Below are 21,354 nucleotides of genomic sequence, written 5' to 3' on the forward strand. Positions count from 1 at the left end.
GTGGGAGAGTTCCGGTTGCGGCAGAGATGCATTAGTATCCGGGCAATTCAGACAATATTGAGAGGCCATGCAAAACATGAGCCTATTTGTCTGCCCAAGCCACGTCGGATTACTAATGTAAAACAGTACAGACTCCCAGGTGGGCAGGATGAAATAACAAAAACAGTGCAGGAATTAGAAAGAGTGGGTATTATAAGGCCTGCACATAGCCCGTACAACTCCCCAATATGGCCAGTGCGAAAATCGGATGGAACATGGAGGATGACAGTGGATTACAGGGAATTAAACAAGGTCACGCCGCCCGTTCATGCAGCCGTACCCAATATTGCCTCCCTAATGGACACACTAAGTAGAGAAATTAAAACGTATCACTGTGTCCTAGACTTAGCGAATGCATTCTTCAGTATTCCGATTAGTGAAGAATCACAAGACCAGTTTGCATTCACATGGGAAGGCAGGCAGTGGACTTTTCAGGTTCTGCCGCAAGGGTACGTGCATTCACCTACTTTTTGTCATAATTTGGTGGCGCGTGATCTGGCTAAGTGGCAGAAGCCACATAATGTAAATTTATATCATTATATTGATGACCTCCTGTTAACGTCCGATTCATTAGAGGCGGTGAGACAAGCAGCAGATTTATTGATAGCTTATCTGCAAAAGAGAGGGTGGGCTATAAACCCACAGAAGGTGCAAGGTCCGGGGCTATCTGTAAAATTCCTGGGAGTAATTTGGTCCGGAAAAACCAAAGTACTACCCAGTGCAGTAGTGGATAAAGTCCAAGCGTTCCCAGTCCCTACAACATCAAAACAGCTACAAGAGTTCTTAGGTATATTAGGGTATTGGCGCTCCTTTATACCTCACTTAGCTCAGTTGTTGAGGCCATTGTATAAGCTTACCAAGAAGGGTCAATCGTGGAACTGGGGGAAGGTAGAACAAGATGCTTTCCAACAGGCAAAGCTGGCAGTTAAACAAGCCCAGGCATTGGGTATATTTGATCCGACCCTCCCAGCTGAACTAGACGTTCATGTTACCCAGGATGGTTTTGGCTGGGGCCTGTGGCAACGCCAGAGTTCTGTTCGAACCCCCATTGGATTCTGGTCTCAGGTTTGGCACGGAGCAGAAGAAAGATACAGCATGATTGAAAAACAGTTATTGGCTGCCTATTCAGCGTTACAAGCGGTAGAGCCAATAACGCAAACAGCAGAGGTTATAGTTAAAACTACATTACCGATCCAGGGGTGGGTAAGAGATCTAACTCACCTTCCTAAGACAGGGGTGGCCCAAGCACAGACGGTAGCACGATGGGTCGCCTATCTAAGTCAAAGAAGCAGCTTGTCTTCGTCTCCACTCAAGGAGGAATTACAGAAGATCTTAGGCCCAGTGACATATCGCAGTGATACGCCGAAAGAACCAATGGTCGCTCCACCAGAGAAGAGCCCTGTTCAGGAAGGAAGATATCCTATTCCTGAAGATGCCTGGTATACGGATGGGTCCAGCAGAGGCAACCCGAGCAAGTGGCGAGCTATAGCATACCATCCCTCTACTGAGACAATCTGGTTTGATGAGGGGGATGGTCAGAGCAGCCAATGGGCAGAATTACGAGCCGTGTGGATGGTTATAACTAAAGAACCTGGTGATGGCATCCTGAACATCTGTACGGATAGCTGGGCCGTGTACCGGGGGCTTACTCTGTGGATTACGCAGTGGGCTACCCAGGAATGGACTATCCACGCCCGACCGATCTGGGGGAAAGACATGTGGGTAGACATTTGGAATACAGTCAAACACAGGACGGTATGTGTCTACCATGTCTCTGGTCATCAACCCCTGCAGTCACCAGGAAACGATGAAGCGGACACACTGGCCCGAGTTCGATGGATTGGGAATTCACAATCCGAAAATATTGCCCGATGGTTACATCAGAAGCTACGGCATGCTGGACAAAAGATAATGTGGGCAGCTGCTAAAGCATGGGGGCTGCCTGTACAGTTATCTGATATCGTCCAAGCATGTCAGGACTGTGACGCTTGCTCGAAGATGAGACCGAGACCGTTGCCTGAAACAACATCCCACATTGCTAGAGGATATAGTCCTCTTCAGAGATGGCAGGTTGATTACATTGGGCCCCTCCCTCGGTCTGAGGGGGCGAGATATGCCCTGACCTGCGTTGATACTGTAAGTGGACTGCTGCAAGCCTATCCCGTACCAAAGGCAAATCAAGCATATACAATTAAGGCACTCACTAAACTGATGTCTGCATATGGGACACCTCAAGTCATCGAGAGCGACCAAGGGACTCACTTTACTGGAGCGATGATACAGCGCTGGGCAGAAGAGAACAACATTGAATGGCGATTCCATCTGCCATATAATCCAACAGGGGCAGGCCTTATTGAACGCTACAATGGTATTCTTAAGGCTGCCCTGAAGACAGACTCCCAGTCCCTGCAGGGGTGGACAAAAAGATTATACGAAACCCTGCGGGACTTGAACGAAAGACCTCGGGATGGCAGACCCAGTGCTCTGAAAATGTTACACACTATATGGGCCTCCCCTCTTAGGATTCAAATTACAGGTGCTGATAATGAGGTAAAACCGCAGGTTGGTAATGACAATAATCTTCTGCTCCCTGCCCCTGAGAATCTAAAACCAGGAATCCATAAGATAAATTGGCCCTGGAAGGTGCAAGTAGGACCCAAGTGGTGTGGCCTACTTGCACCTTGGGGGAGACTATTGGAGGTGGGAGGTTCAGTTACCCCCTCGGTGATAGGTACATGGCCTACTGACATCGTGGTCAATACTCCGGTCTTTATTGCTAAAGGGACACCCATCATGTCCCTATGGCAGATCAGGACTCCTCCTCTGGTGCCAGATATAGTTATACAGCCACAGATATCTGGCCAGAGGGTATGGTATCGGAGGCCGGGACATAATCCGGTGCGAGCAGAAGTATTGACCCAAGACAAGAATACGGCCTGTATCTTGCCCTGGAGGGCAGACCTTCCTCTCCTGGTACCCTTGAAACATCTGTATTACTCTCCCTAAGATTCTAAGCCTCTAGGACCATCAGAGAACAATTTGTGTGGACTGATGAAACGCAAATGGACCTGCACCTCGAGATGGCTTGTCTCCAGTAACATCTATCAAGCACTGGCCCACGGAAGATCGTGAATACCCATCCAATCATCATTTGAATAACATCAGCATTCGGTGCGACGGGAAATTGTATCAGCGTCGCGTTGGGTCTCTGTGATAAGGGAAAACTCACCTAATCATTGGTTCACGCTGTGAAGGGGTGGAGTGTATGGGAGATTGGTAATCACAGCCTGAACCTCTGATTAATCAGCTGAGGCAAGTATGGGGTCAGCTGTGGGAGCACAGGTGAGAGTGATGTAGCTGTGCTCCCGGAAGGGGTGGAGCTTGACTCCATCCCCTCTGAGACCTCATTTAAGGGCTGACTCCCACTGGAGCAGTATCTCTTGGAGATCGCTCACCAGGGAGGACTGCCTCAGCTGCCTCAGTCAAGGCACCACCATTGGTGAGTTTTTCCTTTACTTATTCACTTGTATACCTTCTGTACATTTTGTTTCCATCTGTACATTTAAAACCAATACAGCTGGAACATCTAACTTCAACAGCCACGGTGATAACAGGGGATGTGATCAACCATCCATACTCACATCTGATCAACATGAGCTAACCATCTATCACACCGCCAGTGCAGATCTATTGCATTCCAACATATCACCAGCCCGCGAGTATTTATCGATTGCACTGAGATCACCAGTGCCCACTCCCCTTTCTATCTCTTTGGGCTATCTGGGCATTTTTGTTCTGTGCAGCATCGTGACTAACACAGCCAACAGAGAAGCTGAACAAGTCATTATGCCCCAGCACAGAGTGCCATGGCACACATCTGTTTACAGCAGACCAGAAGTAGCCACGTCTTACTGTGGTCTTTTACTATCCACGTGAAGAAAAAAGGAGGCAAGATGAAAACCGACATGAAAAGAAAACCCAAGAGTCCTCCCAAGCACTCCCATGGTTCAGAGCAAGCTTGTGCTCTTCCTCATATTTGTAGGAGCAGGCACAGCGCTGCAGAGGGACGCGAATGTAAATGTCACAGGTGTGACTGCCAAGGTTGTGAGCTGGAAGGGTAAAATGGAGAAGAAAACCCACTCGTTTATTGTCAGAACTTGTTCCCGGTGCTAGAAACCATTCTGCCAACAGAAAGGAATGGACACCACTTTGTGGCGCGTGACACCTGACAGCGCATCTGAACTGAATAAGACGCAACGATTTTCAGTGGGATAAAAATACGCAAGAATTAAAAACTTCACAAGGAAGGAATCCAAAGAAACCCATCCATCTCCAGAGCTGAGGGAGCACACGGTTACGGTGCTGCCCCATGCAGGGAGCGTGGCAAGAGCCAAGACCAAGGTACCGGCCCCGGGGCACAAAGGATGTCAGCGGGTGCCATTTTTTATCTGGATCAATCTGCCCGTGACAGGGGTGGGGGAAGAGGGGCAGTAGGGCTGTGGGGCCCCCGACAAATGGGAAGGGAGTAGGGAAAGGGGTAGGGAGATGGGAGCTGGGCACAAGGAAACAAAGAGAGCAGCAGCAACGATCTAAGGAGGAAAACTTCTTTCACTAGCTGTGATCAGGGAATGCAAGGTAACCCAGGCCCCACAGGCCAAACAGCCGGCTTCTAGCCTGGCAGGGAGCCTCGGACAGGATGGGTTTTGGCCTGGCAGGGACCTCGGCCTGCAGGCTTTTGGCCTGGAAGGGCTTCCCCGGCCTGCAGGCCTTTGACCTGGCAGTGCCCCCCAGACCAGACAGCTGGCTTTTAGCCTGGCAGGGCCCCCCTAACCGGATTACCAGCTTCAGGCCTGACAAGGTAGCCCCCAACTTTGTGGCTGGCTTTTGGCCTCACAGGCCCAGCGGGTCAGTCAGCCATTTTGTTGCCAGGCAGTGAGCCCCAGGCAGGCTGGATGTTGGCCTGGTAGGAATCCCCAAGCCGGCCAGCCAGCTTTTGGCCTTGCCAGTGTTTGCTGGCCGGCGGCAGGCTCTTGGCCTGGCAGGGCTTCCCTAGTCGGCCTTTGGTGCCCTGCAACTATCTGACCAGATGGCTTTCACCCGAGGGCCTTCCTTGCCAGCTGGCTTTTGGCCTGGCTGGGACCCCATGTGCCAGCAGGCCGGCTATTGGCCTGGCAGGGCCCACTCAAGCCACCCGGCTGGCATTTGACCTGGTATGGTGCCTTGGGACAGCTGGGTTTTGGCCTAGCAGGGACCCCACAGGCCAGCCAGCTGGTTCTATCCCGGCAGGGACTCCTGGGTCTGCCAGCTGGGTTTTGGCCATGCAGGGCTTCCCTGTCTGGACGGCCAGCTTTCATCAGAGATTCCAGATCTTTCTCAAGGGCTGAGCCCAGCCTGTCTCCAGAGCCCCAAGACACAGCATCCAGGCAGCCACTTCTGGCCTGGGGCTCACTCCAACTTCTCGGACAAAGGGCACAGAAGATCAGGCCCAGAAGGGCCCGCCCAGCCAGCCTGCCGCCTTTTGGCCTGGCAGGTTTGGGGCCTGGCAGGGCTTCCCTGGCTCCGCCGGGTTTTTGTCTGGCAGGGCCCTCTGTGCCGGCTGCTTGGCTTCTGGCGTGGCAGGGCACCCCGGTTCCTGTTCAGCTTTTGGCCTGGCAGGGTTCCCCTGGGTCCCCCATTTCACAGGGCTGGCCCCTCTCCACATCAGCAGAGAGCCCCGGGGCAGCCGCTCAGCTGTCTGTGGGGAAGGCTGCATTACAGCCCAGGCTCCTGGCTCAGCCTTGAGGGATGCGGCCCCAAAGCCATCAGCCACTCATGCAGACCCCTCCCGCTCTGTCCTTTCAGACTTCTGCCACCCATCCGGGCAGTGCCTGCAGACCTGGGCCGAACAAGGTGCGTCAAGTTCCTCGGTGAAGAAGGAGGAGCAGAGCAAGCCCAGCGTGAGGGTGCGCTGCCCAAGCGGCAAGAAGCCAAGGCCTCACGCCGCCACTCAGCCTTGAAGAAGACAACAACAGCTTGCAGCCAAGAGCCGCCATCTTTCTCCAGCCTGTCCTTGCAGACCCCACGCAAACCATCCATGCTGGCGTTTCTGGCCTGCGACTCGGTGGAATATCACAGGGAGAGGCTTAGGAAGATCAGGAAAGAGCGGGAGCAAGCCAAGGAAATGGCAGCAGCAACATCTGGTGGTGAGACCAGCCTGCCCGAGGTGTCCTCCCACAACAGATCTGGATTGCTGCCACCCATACGGGAAGAAGCGGGGTCTCCCACTGAAAAGATGGCAGCAGCAACATCTCGTGTCGAGCCCAGCCGGCCCGAGGAGCCATCAGTTGTCAGAGCTCAATTGCTGCCGCCCATAAAGGATGCAACAGGGACTCCCACTGAAGAGATGGCAGCAGCAGCATCTCATGGCGAGACCAGCCTACCCAAGGAGTCATCCACCATGGGAGCCAGATTGCTGCCACCCATAAGGAACGAAGCGGGGTCTCCCAGGTGTCCGGCTCCAAAGACCAAAGCCCCACCCCGCAGGAAGGGCACACCCTACCCACGTTGAAAGAGTTGACTCCCCTCCTGTTTGTAAACTCCCCTTCTGTACTAGAAAGCTGCAATGAAGTCACCCTGCAGCCTTCTCTTCTCCAGGCCACACAAGGAGATGTAGAGTGAAATGCAGAGGGGCGAAACAGCCAATAAAACCTCATCACGGGCTTTATATACCCTAATAAACCCTATCCCTTATAAACCTCAGCAATGTCTGTGCGAGTGTCATTGTGTCTTGTTAAGGCAGCCCATGCAGGGAGCGTGGCAAGAGCCAAGACCAAGGTACCGGCCCCGGGGCACAAAGGATGTCAGCGGGTGCCATTTTTTATCTGGATCAATCTGCCCGTGACAGGAGTGGGGGAAGAGGGGCAGTAGGGCTGTGGGGCCCCCGACAAATGGGAAGGGAGTAGGGAAAGGGGTAGGGAGATGGGAGCTGGGCACAAGGAAACAAAGAGAGCAGCAGCAACAATCTAAGGAGGAAAACTTTCACTAGCTGTGATCAGGGAATGCAAGGTAACCCAGGCCCCACAGGCCGGACAGCCGGCTTCTAGCCTGGCAGGGAGCCTCGGACAGGATGGGTTTTGGCCTGGCAGGGACCTCGGCCTGCAGGCTTTTGGCCTGGAAGGGCTTCCCCGGCCTGCAGGCCTTTGACCTGGCAGTGCCCCCCAGACCAGACAGCTGGCTTTTAGCCTGGCAGGGCCCCCCTAACCGGATTACCAGCTTCAGGCCTGACAAGGTAGCCCCCAACTTTGTGGCTGGCTTTTGGCCTCACAGGCCCAGCGGGTCAGTCAGCCATTTTGTTGCCAGGCAGTGAGCCCCAGGCAGGCTGGATGTTGGCCTGGTAGGAATCCCCAAGCCGGCCAGCCAGCTTTTGGCCTTGCCAGTGTTTGCTGGCCGGCGGCAGGCTCTTGGCCTGGCAGGGCTTCCCTAGTCGGCCTTTGGTGCCCTGCAACTATCTGACCAGATGGCTTTCACCCGAGGGCCTTCCTTGCCAGCTGGCTTTTGGCCTGGCTGGGACCCCATGTGCCAGCAGGCCGGCTATTGGCCTGGCAGGGCCCACTCAAGCCACCCGGCTGGCATTTGACCTGGTATGGTGCCTTGGGACAGCTGGGTTTTGGCCTAGCAGGGACCCCACAGGCCAGCCAGCTGGTTCTATCCCGGCAGGGACTCCTGGGTCTGCCAGCTGGGTTTTGGCCATGCAGGGCTTCCCTGTCTGGACGGCCAGCTTTCATCAGAGATTCCAGATCTTTCTCAAGGGCTGAGCCCAGCCTGTCTCCAGAGCCCCAAGACACAGCATCCAGGCAGCCACTTCTGGCCTGGGGCTCACTCCAACTTCTCGGACAAAGGGCACAGAAGATCAGGCCCAGAAGGGCCCGCCCAGCCAGCCTGCCGCCTTTTGGCCTGGCAGGTTTGGGGCCTGGCAGGGCTTCCCTGGCTCCGCCGGGTTTTTGTCTGGCAGGGCCCTCTGTGCCGGCTGCTTGGCTTCTGGCGTGGCAGGGCACCCCGGTTCCTGTTCAGCTTTTGGCCTGGCAGGGTTCCCCTGGGTCCCCCAGTTCACAGGGCTGGCCCCTCTCCACATCAGCAGAGAGCCCCGGGGCAGCCGCTCAGCTGTCTGTGGGGAAGGCTGCATTACAGCCCAGGCTCCTGGCTCAGCCTTGAGGGATGCGGCCCCAAAGCCATCAGCCACTCAGGCGGACCCCTCCCGCTCTGTCCTTTCAGTGTTCTGCCACCCATCCGGGCAGTGCCTGCAGCCCCAGAGCTGCAGGTCAGCGGCAGCTCAGTTCTACCCCCCCATCTCTCATTAATCAGCTGCTCATCCGGCCCGCGCCGGCCTCTCCTTGGTCAGAGGCTCATGCGGACCTCCCCTGGGTTCTCATTGGTTAGCGGCATTGCCGACGCGTGTCGCCGTCTCATTGGTCGGCGACAGCGCCAACGGCTCTGATTGGCTTAGGCTCCATGTTGAGGCGGGAACGGCCGCCATCATGCGGTTCGGGGCCGCCCGGCTCTCCCCTCATTTGGCTGCAGCCGCTGCTTGCCAGAGCTGTGCGGGCAGCACCGAGACGGAACCGCGGTACGACGGGAGCGGTGCTGAGGATGGCGGCGCCGGAGCTGTGCGGGAGAACGGCTCCGGGCCGGGGAGAGGAAGCGGTGCCCGGCGGGGCTGAGGTGGGATGTGGGTGTAGGGGGCAGTGGGGGAGGAGTGGGGGGGAAGGGAAGGGTGAGGGGGGTGTGGGGTAATGTGGGGCTGTGGGGGGTCTGTAGGGTAACGTGGGGGTATGGAGTAATATGGGGCTATGCCAGGGGGGTATAGGGTAATACGGGGCTGTGGGTGGCAGTGGGATGGACATAGGGGTGAATAGTGGGGGATATAGTGGGGTTGTAGTGGGCTGTGTGGGGATACCAAGGGATGTGAGGAAATGGGTGGCTGTGAGCGCAATGTAGGGTCTGCCGGTGGCTGTAGGGGAATATGGGGATATCAGTAGCTGAAGGGGAAATATAGAAATGTGTGAAGAGGGCTATTGGGAGAGAACTGGGGCTGTAGGGAGCACCGGTCGGGGCTGTAGAGGGATATAGGGCTGTGCGGGGCTTATAGGAGGATATGGGGCTGTAGGGTGCTAGGGGGACTGCGGGGGTAGATGTAGGAGTATATGGGGCTATGGGGCGCTTCACAGTGGCCATAGGAGGGTTATGGGGTTCTAGAAAGTTGTGTGGAACTATTGAAGTGGTATAGGAGGATATGGGACATCGGGAGCTCTGGGGAGGATATAGGGGACTGTGGAGGGGATAGAGGGGTGATGCTGGGCTGTGGGGGGCTACAGGGGATCATGGGGCTATAGGGAGCTTGGGGGCTGGGGTGTTATATAAGGCTGTGGGGGAGGTTCTAAGTGGGGCCTGTAGGGTGCTCTGGGTGGGCTTTAGGAGGGTTATGGGGGTATGTGTCCCTAGGAGGCTGTGGGTGGGCAGTAGGAGGATTCTAGTGGGATACAGGGTTATAGGGGATATATGGGGCTTTAGAGTGGGTTTTAGGGGCATGTGGGGCTAGAAAGACCTCCCTAGCTTTCCCCTTCTATTTCTCCCTCACTTTCCCCCTTCCATAGCAGGGTGGGTGAAATGCTAGTCCCGAAATTTAAATCAGAATTGGAATTGTATTGGACTATATATGACTGTTTTTATGGGAAAACAAGGGGTATGAGGGCCATAAATATAAGGGCGAAACAGCCTGAAAACAGTGGGGTGATAAGATGTCCACAGGGCAGCTGGAACCAGTTTCGGGGGTGCCCCTTTTGCAGGGTTGAACATTTACAGCAAGGAAGATGACGAGCCTTCATTCCAGCCCGTAATGTTTCTGCCCTTTCTTTCTCTTCCACTCACAGGGGGTCTGGATTCCCACCTTCGGCTCCTTTGACACCATCTCCAAGGAGATCAGGACTGAGGACAGGACCGTGACTCTGTGCTGGCCTGTGTTTGGCCTGACTCTCAACCTCATGTCCTGCAGGGAGTCCCTGCCAGGTAGGATGGGGGATTAAAAGCTCTGCTGGCTTCATAGACCGGGCAAACTTGGCCACCGCCTTCCTTCTCAGATGCAGACCTCCCCCTCAGAGGAGCCCGTCCAAACGCGGGGCCGATCTGGATGATCTTAGAAGCAGTTCTAGGGAAGCAGCTGTGGAACAGCAACCGTGTCATCAACCCCATCCCTGGTATTTTTTCAGCCCACAGGAAGGTGGAGGCCCTGAAGTGCAGCCAGGTGGCCGCAGCTGCTTCTGTGAGCCGGCAGACAGCGCAGACCTGCATCCAAAGCACCGTGTTGCTGCTCTCCGGCTGCCTGCAGAATGGGGAGAATGTTGCCGTTGTCCTGAAGGGCGTCGGAGTGCTCCTCATTGACGGGCTGAGCTTCGAAATGAAGTTCTATTACGACTTCCTCGAGAAGCTGTCAGGGAAAGAGAACTTCAGGAGAGCACTTCAGAACTGGGCTCCTGCCATGTCATGGCAGGTAGCATGCTGCTGTGCCAGTGTAACAATGGGCAGCTGCCAACATAGGCCACATTGTCACCGCGTTGCCGTGGCGACGTCTGATACACGGCCACCCTGGAGGGGGTGAAGGCGGAGCACAGCAGTGGGTCCTGCATCCTGAAGGAGCATCTGGCACAGAGCAGATGCATTTGATTGGTGGGCTCTGGCATGGCCGACACCAACAAGGAGCAACCCGTCGGCACGAGGCAGAACACAGCAAGGATGGCCCTGCAGCGGGGTGCGCCTCCAGCCTTATGGACACCAAAGGTACGCGGGTCCACAGCCAGCACAGGAGCGGTGCTGCAGCCCATCTTGGTGCTCAGCAGGAGAGGCCCGGCACGGGGACCACCTTGGGGCTGTCTACGTGTGGGGCTGGGGATGGAGGGAAGGTGAGGGGGGTGTGGGGGGACTGCAGGGTAACATGGGGGTATAGAGTAATATGGGGCTATGCCAGGGGGGGTATAGGGTAATACGGAGCTGTGGGTGGCAGTGGGATGGACATAGGGGTGAATAGTGGGGGATATAGTGGGGTTGTAGTGGGCTGTGTGGGGATACCAAGGGATGTGAGGAAATGGGTGGCTGTGAGCGCAATGTGGGGTCTGCCGGTGGCTGTAGGGGGATATGGGGATATCAGTAGCTGAAGGGGGAATATAGAAATGTGTGAAGAGGGCTATTGGGAGAGAACTGGGGCTATAGGGAGCACCGGTCGGGGCTGTAGAGGGATATAGGGCTGTGCGGGGCTTATAGGAGGATATGGGGCTGTAGGATGCTAGGGGGACTGCAGGGGTAGATGTAGGAGTATATGGGGCTATGGGGCGCTTCACAGTGGCCATAGGAGGGTTATGGGGTTCTAGAAAGTTTTGTGGAACTATTGAAGTGGTATAGGAGGATATGGGACAGCGGGAGCTCTGGGGAGGATATAGGGGACTGTGGAGGGGATAGAGGGGTGATGCTGGGCTGTGGGGGATCATGGGGCTATAGGGAGCTTGGGGGCTGGGGTGTTATATAAGGCTGTGGGGGACGTTCTAAGTGGGACCTGTAGGGTGCTCTGGGTGGGCTTTAGGAGGGTCATGGGGGTATGTGTCCCTAGGAGGGACAGTAGGAAGATTCTAGTGGGATACAAGGGTAAAGGGGTGTATGGGGCCATAGGGTGATATGGGGCTATAGAATAGGCTACAGGGGCATGTGGGACTAGAAGGTTCTCCCTCGCTTCCCCTTTCCCTTTTCCCCTCCCTTCCCCCTTCCATAGCAGGGTGGGTGAAATGCTAGTCCCGAAATTTAAATCAGAATTGGAATTGTATTGGACTAGAATATGACTCTTTTGTGGTCTTGGATCTGAACTGCGTTTTCTCCTGGGGCTTCAGGTCCAGGTACTGTTTAATAATGACGTTGGAGAAGGTTTCAGCATCCAGTCTCCTGCTCAGGAAGAAAGAAGGAAGTTTCTGGAGGACTTGCTGACAAGTGGAGCTGCTGCTGAACCTCCCCTTCCAAGAAGGCAGCAGGTGAGGCCGTGGTGCATCGCAGACTTTCCTCAGCGCAAGGTAGCAGCGATTCAGGCTGTGCTTTGCGCTGCTCCTCCAGCAGCACTTGTGCTTCTATCTGAGCAGCAGGCGGCCGCCAACGTTGTCTGCTGGCTGCGTGCTGGGCAGGCACGGGAAGCACTGCCTGCAGCAGCACCAGCTGCCCTGCTTTGGTTCAGAGCTGTCAGACCTCTGTGCGTCTTTGCTCCCCCTCCAGCCGGTTGTGAAGAGCCCTTCCATTGTGGAGAGGGCTGCGGCTTGAGTTGAGCATCTCCTGGTGTGTCACACAGATCCAGGGCTTTCAAGAAGCCGCTGCTTTCAAGTGCTTCAGATGGTGAATGTTCCTAGACAGAGCGCTTGTCTCCTCCAAGCTCTGAAGCCAAGGTTTGTTCTGCAGGTCCCGCTGATGGCACAGGCATCAAACAGCCCAGAGCTCATGGCTGGGGAGAGACTGCGTATTGCTTTGTGAAGGGAGAGCTGGAGGAGGGCTTTGAGCAGCGCTGCGCAGGGATGCAAGCAGCTGGTAAGAGAAGAGGTGTGTGTGCTGAGAGCAAGGGCTGTACGGCTCGTGTCTGGGTGCTGACATGGAATGCAGGCAGAGCTCTTTGCAACTAAGTGTTGGCTTCAGTTTAGCTCCTCCTTTCCTCTCTCCCTTTGAGCAACCTCTGTTACCATTCTGCTGAGAATGGCTAAAGCTGCACCCATGGCTGGCATCAAGACTAACTTGATCAAGCCATAGGAGAGCTCCAAACAACAAGCAGCAGAAAATTGTTGCATGTTCTAGGGGAATATGCAGACATCACACGTGACAGGTTATGCATAGATTACTGAATTGTTTGGAGATAAATCTATCCCCCTTTTTGCTGCATTCTTTCCTCTTTTCCTCCTTTCCAACCTCACTAAAGGAAATTCTCATCTCTGCTGCACCTTCTGTCCCACCAGGACCTCTCACTGCCTGGACAAACGTTTTCATAACACTTCTGGGCATGTGACATTTCCATAACTGACCAATCCTGACTGCACAGCAGTTCCCATTCACACGTGTTAATCCAACAATTAAAAACAAAACGAGAGAAAAACTACCAATCTGAACAGCCAGCAGGACCAAGCTGAGCTCTGCTGTGTGATCTAACTAAGAGCTCGGTCCATCTGCAGGTGTCAGCAGTGTGAGCTACGACTTCTTACTGGTTGGGGTGCGAGGCCGAGAAGGCGTGGAGGGCACGGCTCCAGGCCAGCCAGGAGATGTCACAGCACGGATGGCATCACCCGGAGCCTGTGTGCTGTCACAATGCGCTGCCATGACGACGCCGGGCCCTCCCCAAGGACAGCCGGCCACTGGCTCCAGGCACCTCATTTGTGAGCTGTGCTGCCCGCAGCCGCTCGCCGTGCCCTGTGCCTGAGAGCAGCCCCAGCAGCAGAGCAGCTCAGCCTCATCGCGCTCGTCCTCCAAGGCTCAGAGAGGTGAGGGAGAGCTCCTGCACACTTCAGGCTGCAGAGCCCAGCTGCAGGATGCGGGCTTGGCTGCAGTGTGTGTGAGGGGCGTGTAGCACAGGACTGGCAGTGAGCAGGAGAAATTGCTGCCGGCCCTTCCTGCTCAGGAACCCCCGTCAGGAACTGCTCTGCTCTTGCCTTTAGGTTTGGAGGCACATGCCTGCCAGCATGGACGGAGCCTGGGTGGGGACCTGGAGACCCCATCGCCCACGTGGCCTCATCTCGGCCCAGTTCCCCAGCCCCGGGCCCCAGTACTCCATCCCGGGGACAACAGGTACAGCGACCGTCCCCAGGGCTGGTCAGAGGGGCAGAGCAGCTCCCCAGCCTTGCCCCGTTCTGGCAGAGCCTCCTGGCTCTCTGGTGCAGCTGCAAGCCAGGCCTGGCCGAGGAAGGCCAATGCTGCTGGCGCTGCTCCTTGTGACCCAAGGACAAAGGGGCCCGCCTCTGGTCTGGGTCCAAAGGAGCTCAAAACATGCAGCTGCACAGGGGTGTGCTCTCTTCTGCTTTTCCTCCTAGGTTACGTGGGCCACAGCCCCACCAAAAACCGTGCCCCCGCCTACACCTTTAGAGGGACCAAACGGCCTGCGGCAGAGAGCTGTGGGCCAGGTCCCTGCTACTTTGTGGAGCCGGCCATCACTAGGAATGGCAAGTACGTGGTTCCAGGCACCCACCTCCGGGGACGACCCACGACAAAGACCACCGTCACCCCCGGACCGAGTGAGTAGCACTGCTGCAGCACTTCTCCCAGACAACACGAGCACGCAGCACATTTGCCCGGGGTCAGCTCACGCCCTGATGGAGCTGTAGGTCTTTTTTGAGAGAGCATGAGCTGCTCTGAGCAGCGATAAATGCCCTCGGAGAAGGACAGCTGCCCAGCACCATGGGCCCAGGGCACAAGGCACTATGTCTGAAAAGTACAAGGAGCAGGGGGCTGACAGGGGGGACAGCAAGGCAGGACATAGTGGCGGGGCACAGAGAAGTGTCCCCGCGTGCTGCCTGTGTCCCCCAGCAATTCTGCAGCTCTTCAGAGGACCCTTTCTGGCTGCAGAAGGAGACCAGCCCTTCACAGCTTTCTTCCTCCTCTGTCCCAGGTGACTACCGCACCGAAGCTGCCAACAGGCACGTCTTCAAGTGCCCACCGGTGCAGTCCATGGCCTTCCGGCGGGAGCCCCTCCGGACAGACCGCCCTCCAGGTACGTGACCCTGGCAAAGGCAGACCCTTCAGCCTGAGCATCCTCCAGGGACGGGCTGCTGCTCAGCACCAGCAGAGGGCCTACTGCATGGCCTGTGCGGCAAGATGCGGCGCTGGGCCACAAGCTTTCTTACATGACCACCACCTCTCGGCCAGCAGCGTCTCCAGCTGCTCATGCTCGAAGCTGCTGGCACTGGCCCTGTGTCAGAGGAGAGGCAGGAACTGGCAGAGGGGCAAGATGTCCCTCCACTTCCCACCAGCCGGCTGGGCAGGCTGCCCCTCGCTGCTGCTTCCATCTCCTCCATCCCCTCACGCACACACTCTCTGCTGCTCCTCCTGCAGGTCCTGGCACTTACACGCTGCCCAGGCTGATGGGGCCCAACACAGCCTACACATCGGCCAGCCCCTGCTACTCCATGAGGGGAAGGAGCCAGCGCGGTCGCTTTGACGAGGACCTTGCCAAGGTGAGCTCCGCTGCTCCTCTTTTCCATGTTAGCGTCCGAACCTGGGCTGCTCTCCCTGAGCCACAGGGGCTTCCAACCCTGCTGCAACTTTGCTTAATGCAGCCTTCCAGGGAAAGAGAGAGCCTTGAATGTGACCCCAGCCCCGTGTGGCCATGCCTCTCTTGCAGACTCCAGGTCCTGCGGCGCTCCCCAAAGTGGCTGTGGATGTGTACAAGACCAGGGCGCCCGCATACACGATGCCAGCCCGACCAAAACATGGAGAGGGCAAAGCAGTGAAGCCCGGGCCAGCAGACTACAGCGTAGGCCGGGTAAGGCAGCTGCTCAGCTCTTCCCCTCTGCTTCACAAGCACAGCCTTCATGCCTCTCCCCCTTTCCCTGAGGCTTCATCCAGCCAAACAGCTTCTGGCTGCAGGAACCAAGTGCAGGACAGCAGGCCTGCTCCTTGCCCTCGTGCCACCTCCAAGTAGAGGAAGTGAGGAACAGCGCAGCACGCAGCTTTTCCTCCCTCTGCTCCTATTACCTTTAATGGGCCGTGCTGGTCCTTCACAAGCTCTTTGGGGGAATGCAGCTCAGAGGGGCTCCAAGCAGCACACCCCCAGCATAGGAGAGTTAGCTGTGAGGTCCCAGGTGCACAGCCAGCCCTCTTTGAGACAGGAGGGGCACATAAGAGCACATGTAAGGCCAGCACACCTCCCTGAGCCAGCTCTGCTCTAGCAGGGAGCTGCACCGGCTCTGCACTGGGACTGTCTGGGATTGGGAGGGGTGCAGGACAGCAGGGAGCAAGGGCAGCAAAGAAGGGCCCTTGCTGATCTGCCTTTCCTTTCTGCCCTTCCAGGTGACGCTGATCAAGCCCCAGGCGCCTGCCTCCACTTTTGGGATCCGGCATTCCCTCTACACAACCCCTCTCATCGTGGAATAAGACAGCAAAGTCTGGAAGGCCGTGGTTGCTTTCCTGGAACGGGAGGGGAGGAGAAGAAAGAGCAGCCAACTGCCGGTTTCCTTCTGATTCCATTTCCCTTCATCCAGTTGGGCTTTTGCCCATTATACTGTTAATGTCAGTGTTAGGAGTAAGTCATTAATAAATTAATTTAGTACCTTTATGTATACCTTCTTGTTACTCTGTTTTCCTCACTGCTGCACACAGGAATGCGCTGCCGCTCCCTGAAGCCTTTCTAACATCAGCGCACTGCAAACGGCTGACGCTTGCTTTATCAGTCATTTGCATTACATTATTTGCAGGCTTCTCATTAAGAGACTTGCAAACGAGACCAGAACCCATTTATTCCCATTTCACGGGTTGGCTTCTCTTCACCACACATCACATGCACAAGAATAGATTGCTCTTGCAAGGAATCACGTTCCTACACACCTGAGCATCCTGCTGAGCAAGAGCATCATCCACATACATTCCCTCATCTCTGTTACCCTGCAAAGGTACAAGGACAGAAGACAAAGCTCACCACAGCATCTACTGGAAGCAACCCTTGAGAATTCCCCACTCAGAAACAGCTGCAGGAGATGGCTAATGGAGTCCTTCAAAGGGAATACTAGCTTACAAACACAGTGACACATCTCAAATGTGCTTTGGGCTTCCTTCTGAAAGAAGCAGCAGCCCACTTTACTGGGACATTTAGAAAAGAGCCCATGGCATTCGTGCACACCCAGAGTCAGAATCCCCTCCCTGCAGAAGATGGGTTTGAGGAGCAGGCCATGAGACATGCAGGGTGAGAAAAAGCCAGCCTGGAGCTCCTCACCAGTGAGCACAGAGCTGCGCCCACAAGAAGATTCAATCCCTTCTCCCCTCTCCCTTTCGCTTGGCTCACTGTTGCAAGTGACACAAGGACACTTGGAAAAATGGAAGATGTGTTGGATACGATGTCATCCTCAAGGGAGCAGCCATACTCTCGCAAGAACACACGCACACGGCATCTGTTGGAAGCAGAGCCACCACCTGGGTGCCTCCCACAACGTTTGCCAGCTGTAACTTAGCTAAGTACTGAACTGTGCCCAGGGCTCTCAGCATCACTGCAGCAGTCCATTCATCATCATTAGTGCTACAGCCTCCAATTAAGAAGCACAGACAGTAAGAAACTGGCAAGAGAGCCATACGTCCTGCTGACAGACAGAACGCTCCTCCCCATTTCATTTACATCAGTTGCTGGTGAAATTCTAGTCTGGCTCCACTCTGAACAAACAGCCACAGCGAGGTTGGCCAACATGTCACACCTACAAGCTCCCCAGATTCCTTCCTCCTCACACCTGCCTGCACACACACAAACTGACTGTCAGGCAGCAGGACAAGGCCCGGCCTTTCGCACTACTTATAAAGCCTGGAGTTCTCATGAATGAGACGAATCTCTTCACTGGTGCGAGAAGCCAGAATTTCCATCAGGCAGCCTTCATCTGTTCCTGCTCCCAGGAATCGCCAAGGCAAGATTTAAGATACCAACAGCTGCTCCAGACATGCAATCAGGTTTCCTTAAGAGTTAATAATAAATTAAGAAGACATTCATAGCAAAGCAGTAAGTCCTTGGCCTGAACTTCAACAATACAAAAGAAAGATTTCCAAACCTTCACAGCCCTCCTCAGTTCAAGCACATCAGACGTGGCGGTGGGAGTCATCATCCCAACCATCACCCTCTCAAAATTCCCACTCAGCAACCACATCAAGTCACCAATCAAATCCTAGAAAGCCAAGAGAGGAGGAAGGAGGTGGCAGAAGGTACGGCCTTCCAGGACAGACAGAACCGAGCTGTTCACCTCTTCTCTTTAGGCTCTAACCCTCCTTGCATCAACAACTGCACTGAACTGAACAAAACCAAAACTACCTTGGTCAAGGAAATTCTCCACCGACCTTTGTCTTATGGAGATTGGGACCTTTGTCACTTTTCACCCAAGTGACACAACCACCTTCACACATCTCTGTAGACCTTTTAGGTGATCAGAACTTGCTGACGCTGGGAAACATTTAGTTTGGTCAAGATGTCGATGATGATTTCTTCATTCGTGCCTGCAGGAAACAAATGGAAGCCAGTCAGGCTGCTTGCACAAGAATCAGAACTGCCCTCTGGTCTTGTGCCGCCCCCAGTCCCCTCCACAGCCAGTTCTCAACAGCCCCAGGACCACATCCATGCACACAAAGCTGCCAGGACCCACTCCACCAGAGGAGCCGTATTTCAGGACATAAGAAAGGCAGCTGTGTTTCCTCTTCCCAACTATTTTTAGGGCAGTTGTGCAGCAGAGCAATACAAGCAGCTGCGCTTCCCTCGAACAAACCATCCAAGCTGCCATTCCCAGTGCTGGGAAAAAAAACAACAAAACAACTTGACCTGCGGAGGGAGATCAACTTACCAAAGCCCTTCATGGCCTTCCTGAGTGCTGTGCTTCTTGCTCAGCGCTGAAACTCGAGATCCCCTTCATTGTTGCCTAAGGCCACAAGAAAAGGATTTAGCAAAGGCAGACTTGCACCCGTGCACACAGAGAGTTGAATTAAAACAAAACAAAGCACATAAAAGACGTGAACACAGAGATAGTAAAACTCCACCCACACAAGTGATGTTGTATCAGACTTCTGTCTCACGCAGCAGCCTATTCTAGGGGGACTTCCCAGGCACATCAGAAAGAAGCCACAGGGGCACAACTATATGGAGAACATATCTCCATGCTGCTGCCCACAGAGTCTGCAGTGAAACAAAAGCTGGACCACCTTGCATCTGTGTCCAGTCCCACCAGGCCTTCTTCCTAGCAGTTCTCCGTGTCAGTCATAAAGCAGTGTGCTCCCATCATAGCCCTAGCTACTTCTCCTGTAGCAGGTAAGGACCATTACTCAGCACCATTACTTTTGCTCTACTCGGCACTGGTGAGGCTGCACCTGGAGAACAGTGTCCAGGTCTGGGCTCCCAGTACAAGAGACAGCTGGACACACTGGAAATGGAGGGCTACCAAGATGGTGAAGGGACTGGAAGACGTCTTCTATGACAACAGCCTGAGAGAAGTGGCCGCTCAGTCTGGAGAAGGGGAGCTCAGGAGGATCCCACCCATGGCCATCAATCCTTGCAGGGAGGGACAGAGAGAATGTAGCCAGGCTGCATCCAGTGGAGCCCAGTGCCAGGACCAGAGCTTGCCACCAAACATCAGGAGCACTCCTGCACTGTGTAAGTGCTGCAGCACTGGCACAGAGACCCACAGAGGCTGCAGAGTTTCCTCTAGGAGATCTCCAAGCCCAGGATGTGGCCCTCGGCACCAATTCTGCTGGCCCTGTTGCAGCAGGGCCTGGACCAGATGGGCCCAGAGGTCCTTTCCAACACCAACCATTCCGTGCTTCTGCAACACACCACGACATGCTGTGTTTGGCTCAAACTGGCCATTCACAAACAGCTTTCTCCTGCCTCTTGCTCAGTGCCATCTCTGTGGGATCACACTGCCTTCTGCGACCCAACTCTGTTCCAGTCAAGGTCAACACCAACACAGCGCTGACCTTCATGGAGCCTGGGCTTTGGGAAACAGGCACAGGAATAACCACTGCACGGGTGGAACCTTGTGGGTTGAACCAGGAGGGAGCAGTACGCCCAGAGAGCTTATCTGGAAAAATACTTCCTCTGGGTACTGACATTCAGTTGCATTTTCCATTCACTCTCAAGCAGGAGAAGCACAGACGTGTGGGGCACTATCTTCTAGAAGGAGGAAATGGAAAGAAGCTACAAATTCACCACTCAAAAAAAAAAAGACTGACTAATCCTGACCCATCCACACTCCCTATGTTTATCTGAATGGAGCAAACGCCTGGCACAGCGTGGTACAGCAAACAAGCACACTCACCATCGCTCGAGGTTTTGCTCAGTCTCTTATGGCTCAGGTCCACCAGCAGCTGGCAACTGCAATAACAGACAGAAAGAGAAGGAGTTTTCTAGCAAAGCTCTACGTGAGAGAAGGACGCCGCGCACAAGCAGATCATGGCTAAGAAATGCTTTTTCTATCCCGAGAGTGACAGCCTGGCTGAGGTTACAAAGAGAAGCAGACCGCCACCCTCGTCCTGCCCACAGCGCCCGAGTGCTGCTGTCATGAGCCCAGCACACGGCGTCCCCATGTCTGTGTGCACTGTGGAACCCCACAGATGTGACAGCGGGGTCTGGCTTGTGGGGCGCTTCTCCAAGGAAACCAGTGCACGGTGTCAGGAGGGGAAGAGGAAGCAGCTCATCCTGCCACTAACGCTGCCATTGTGCGTCCCTCCCCAGGACTCCTACAGCTTCCTCTTCCCAGCCCCGCTCACCTCGCAGGCTGCAGACACTGCTGGGCGCTCACACTCGATGGATGTCATCTTCTTCTTGTGCCTCTGGGCCACTCTCTGCAGGGCTGCGCTGAGTTCCTGCCGCTGCAGCAAGAACTGCTGCTCCTGTGCTGACGGATGGAGGAGTTTCGTGCCGGCACCCAAAGCACGTTGTCCCCAGGCTCCCGGTGCCACGGCAGGATGCTCCTCCCCCCCATCGCCCCTCAGCTCTCGCATCCTCCTACGATCTGCCTAAGGACGCAAAGACCCTGCGGACGGATCCGGACGGGCTGCGAGGTGATGACGTCACGAGGGCGCCACGACCTCACGGGCGAAAGGGAAAGACCCCAGCAGGCAGCGCTCGCCCCATTCGGCGGACCGACCAATGGGAGCGCAGAGGAGGCGGGGCCGAGCGCGGCTTCTCCGCCAATAGCGCTTGCGGGCGCCGGTCCGCTATGACGACGCCGGTCCGCTATGACGGCGCGAGTTGCGGAGCTCCGTGCGGGTCGAGCGCTGCTCCGCCGCCCCGCGTCCCCGCCGCCGCCTGTGCCGTGCCTCGGGGGACGCCGGGCGGTCAGGCGAAGCCAGCGCAGGGGCAGAACTGAGCCGTCCTCCGGAGTCAGCGTGGCGGTGGGGCGCTGCTGGGCGCTGAGAAGCGGCGGCTGACCGCGAGCAGCGGAACGCGCCCGGTCTCGAGGAGCAGCTCCTGGCTGAGCCGGGCAGCCCCGAAAGAGAGGGACCGATCCCACGGATCGAGACGTGTGAAAGCCTGGCAGAGAATCAGGCGGGCGCCCGCAGGGAGGTGCAGAGAGGACGGAGCCAGACCGCACCCGGTGGTGC

At 55.7% G+C, this 21,354-nt stretch overlaps 2 protein-coding genes and 1 pseudogene across 2 annotated transcripts in view; 2 read left to right on the plus strand and 1 right to left on the minus strand.

Moving 5' to 3' along the window:
* Positions 1–3,161: 3,161 nt before the first annotated feature.
* Positions 3,162–21,354, minus strand: part of LOC140265333 (E3 ubiquitin-protein ligase Itchy-like) — a 52,672-nt gene continuing 34,479 nt past the window's right edge. The window contains exon 8 of the transcript XR_011906240.1: positions 3,162–3,616. The gene's annotated coding sequence lies outside the window, so the exon portion shown is untranslated. The remainder of the gene's footprint in view (positions 3,617–21,354) is intronic.
* Positions 8,117–10,669, plus strand: LOC140265322 (coiled-coil domain-containing protein 81-like). The gene is made up of 3 exons (XM_072361243.1): positions 8,117–8,736; positions 9,945–10,080; positions 10,281–10,669. Exons 1-3 carry the CDS (start codon positions 8,527–8,529, stop codon positions 10,667–10,669), a joined length of 735 nt encoding a protein of 244 aa, XP_072217344.1. The 5' UTR covers positions 8,117–8,526.
* LOC140265312 (ciliary microtubule associated protein 1A-like) lies at positions 8,756–18,253 on the plus strand (annotated as a pseudogene).

Source organism: Excalfactoria chinensis, unplaced genomic scaffold (assembly GCF_039878825.1).
Source record: "Excalfactoria chinensis isolate bCotChi1 unplaced genomic scaffold, bCotChi1.hap2 Scaffold_84, whole genome shotgun sequence".
Taxonomy (NCBI): Eukaryota; Metazoa; Chordata; class Aves; order Galliformes; family Phasianidae; genus Excalfactoria; species Excalfactoria chinensis.

What these genes read in the sequence shown, in the direction of transcription:
- LOC140265322 (XM_072361243.1), top strand. Translation starts at nt 8,527, where the DNA reads ATGTTGAGGCGGGAACGGCCGCCATCATGCGGTTCGGGGCCGCCCGGC. An exon ending in CGGTGCCCGGCGGGGCTGAG is followed by an intron (nt 8,737 to 9,944) that starts GTGGGATGTGGG and finishes TTCCACTCACAG; the next exon opens with GGGGTCTGGATTCCCACCTT. An exon ending in CTGCAGGGAGTCCCTGCCAG is followed by an intron (nt 10,081 to 10,280) that starts GTAGGATGGGGG and finishes GTATTTTTTCAG; the next exon opens with CCCACAGGAAGGTGGAGGCC.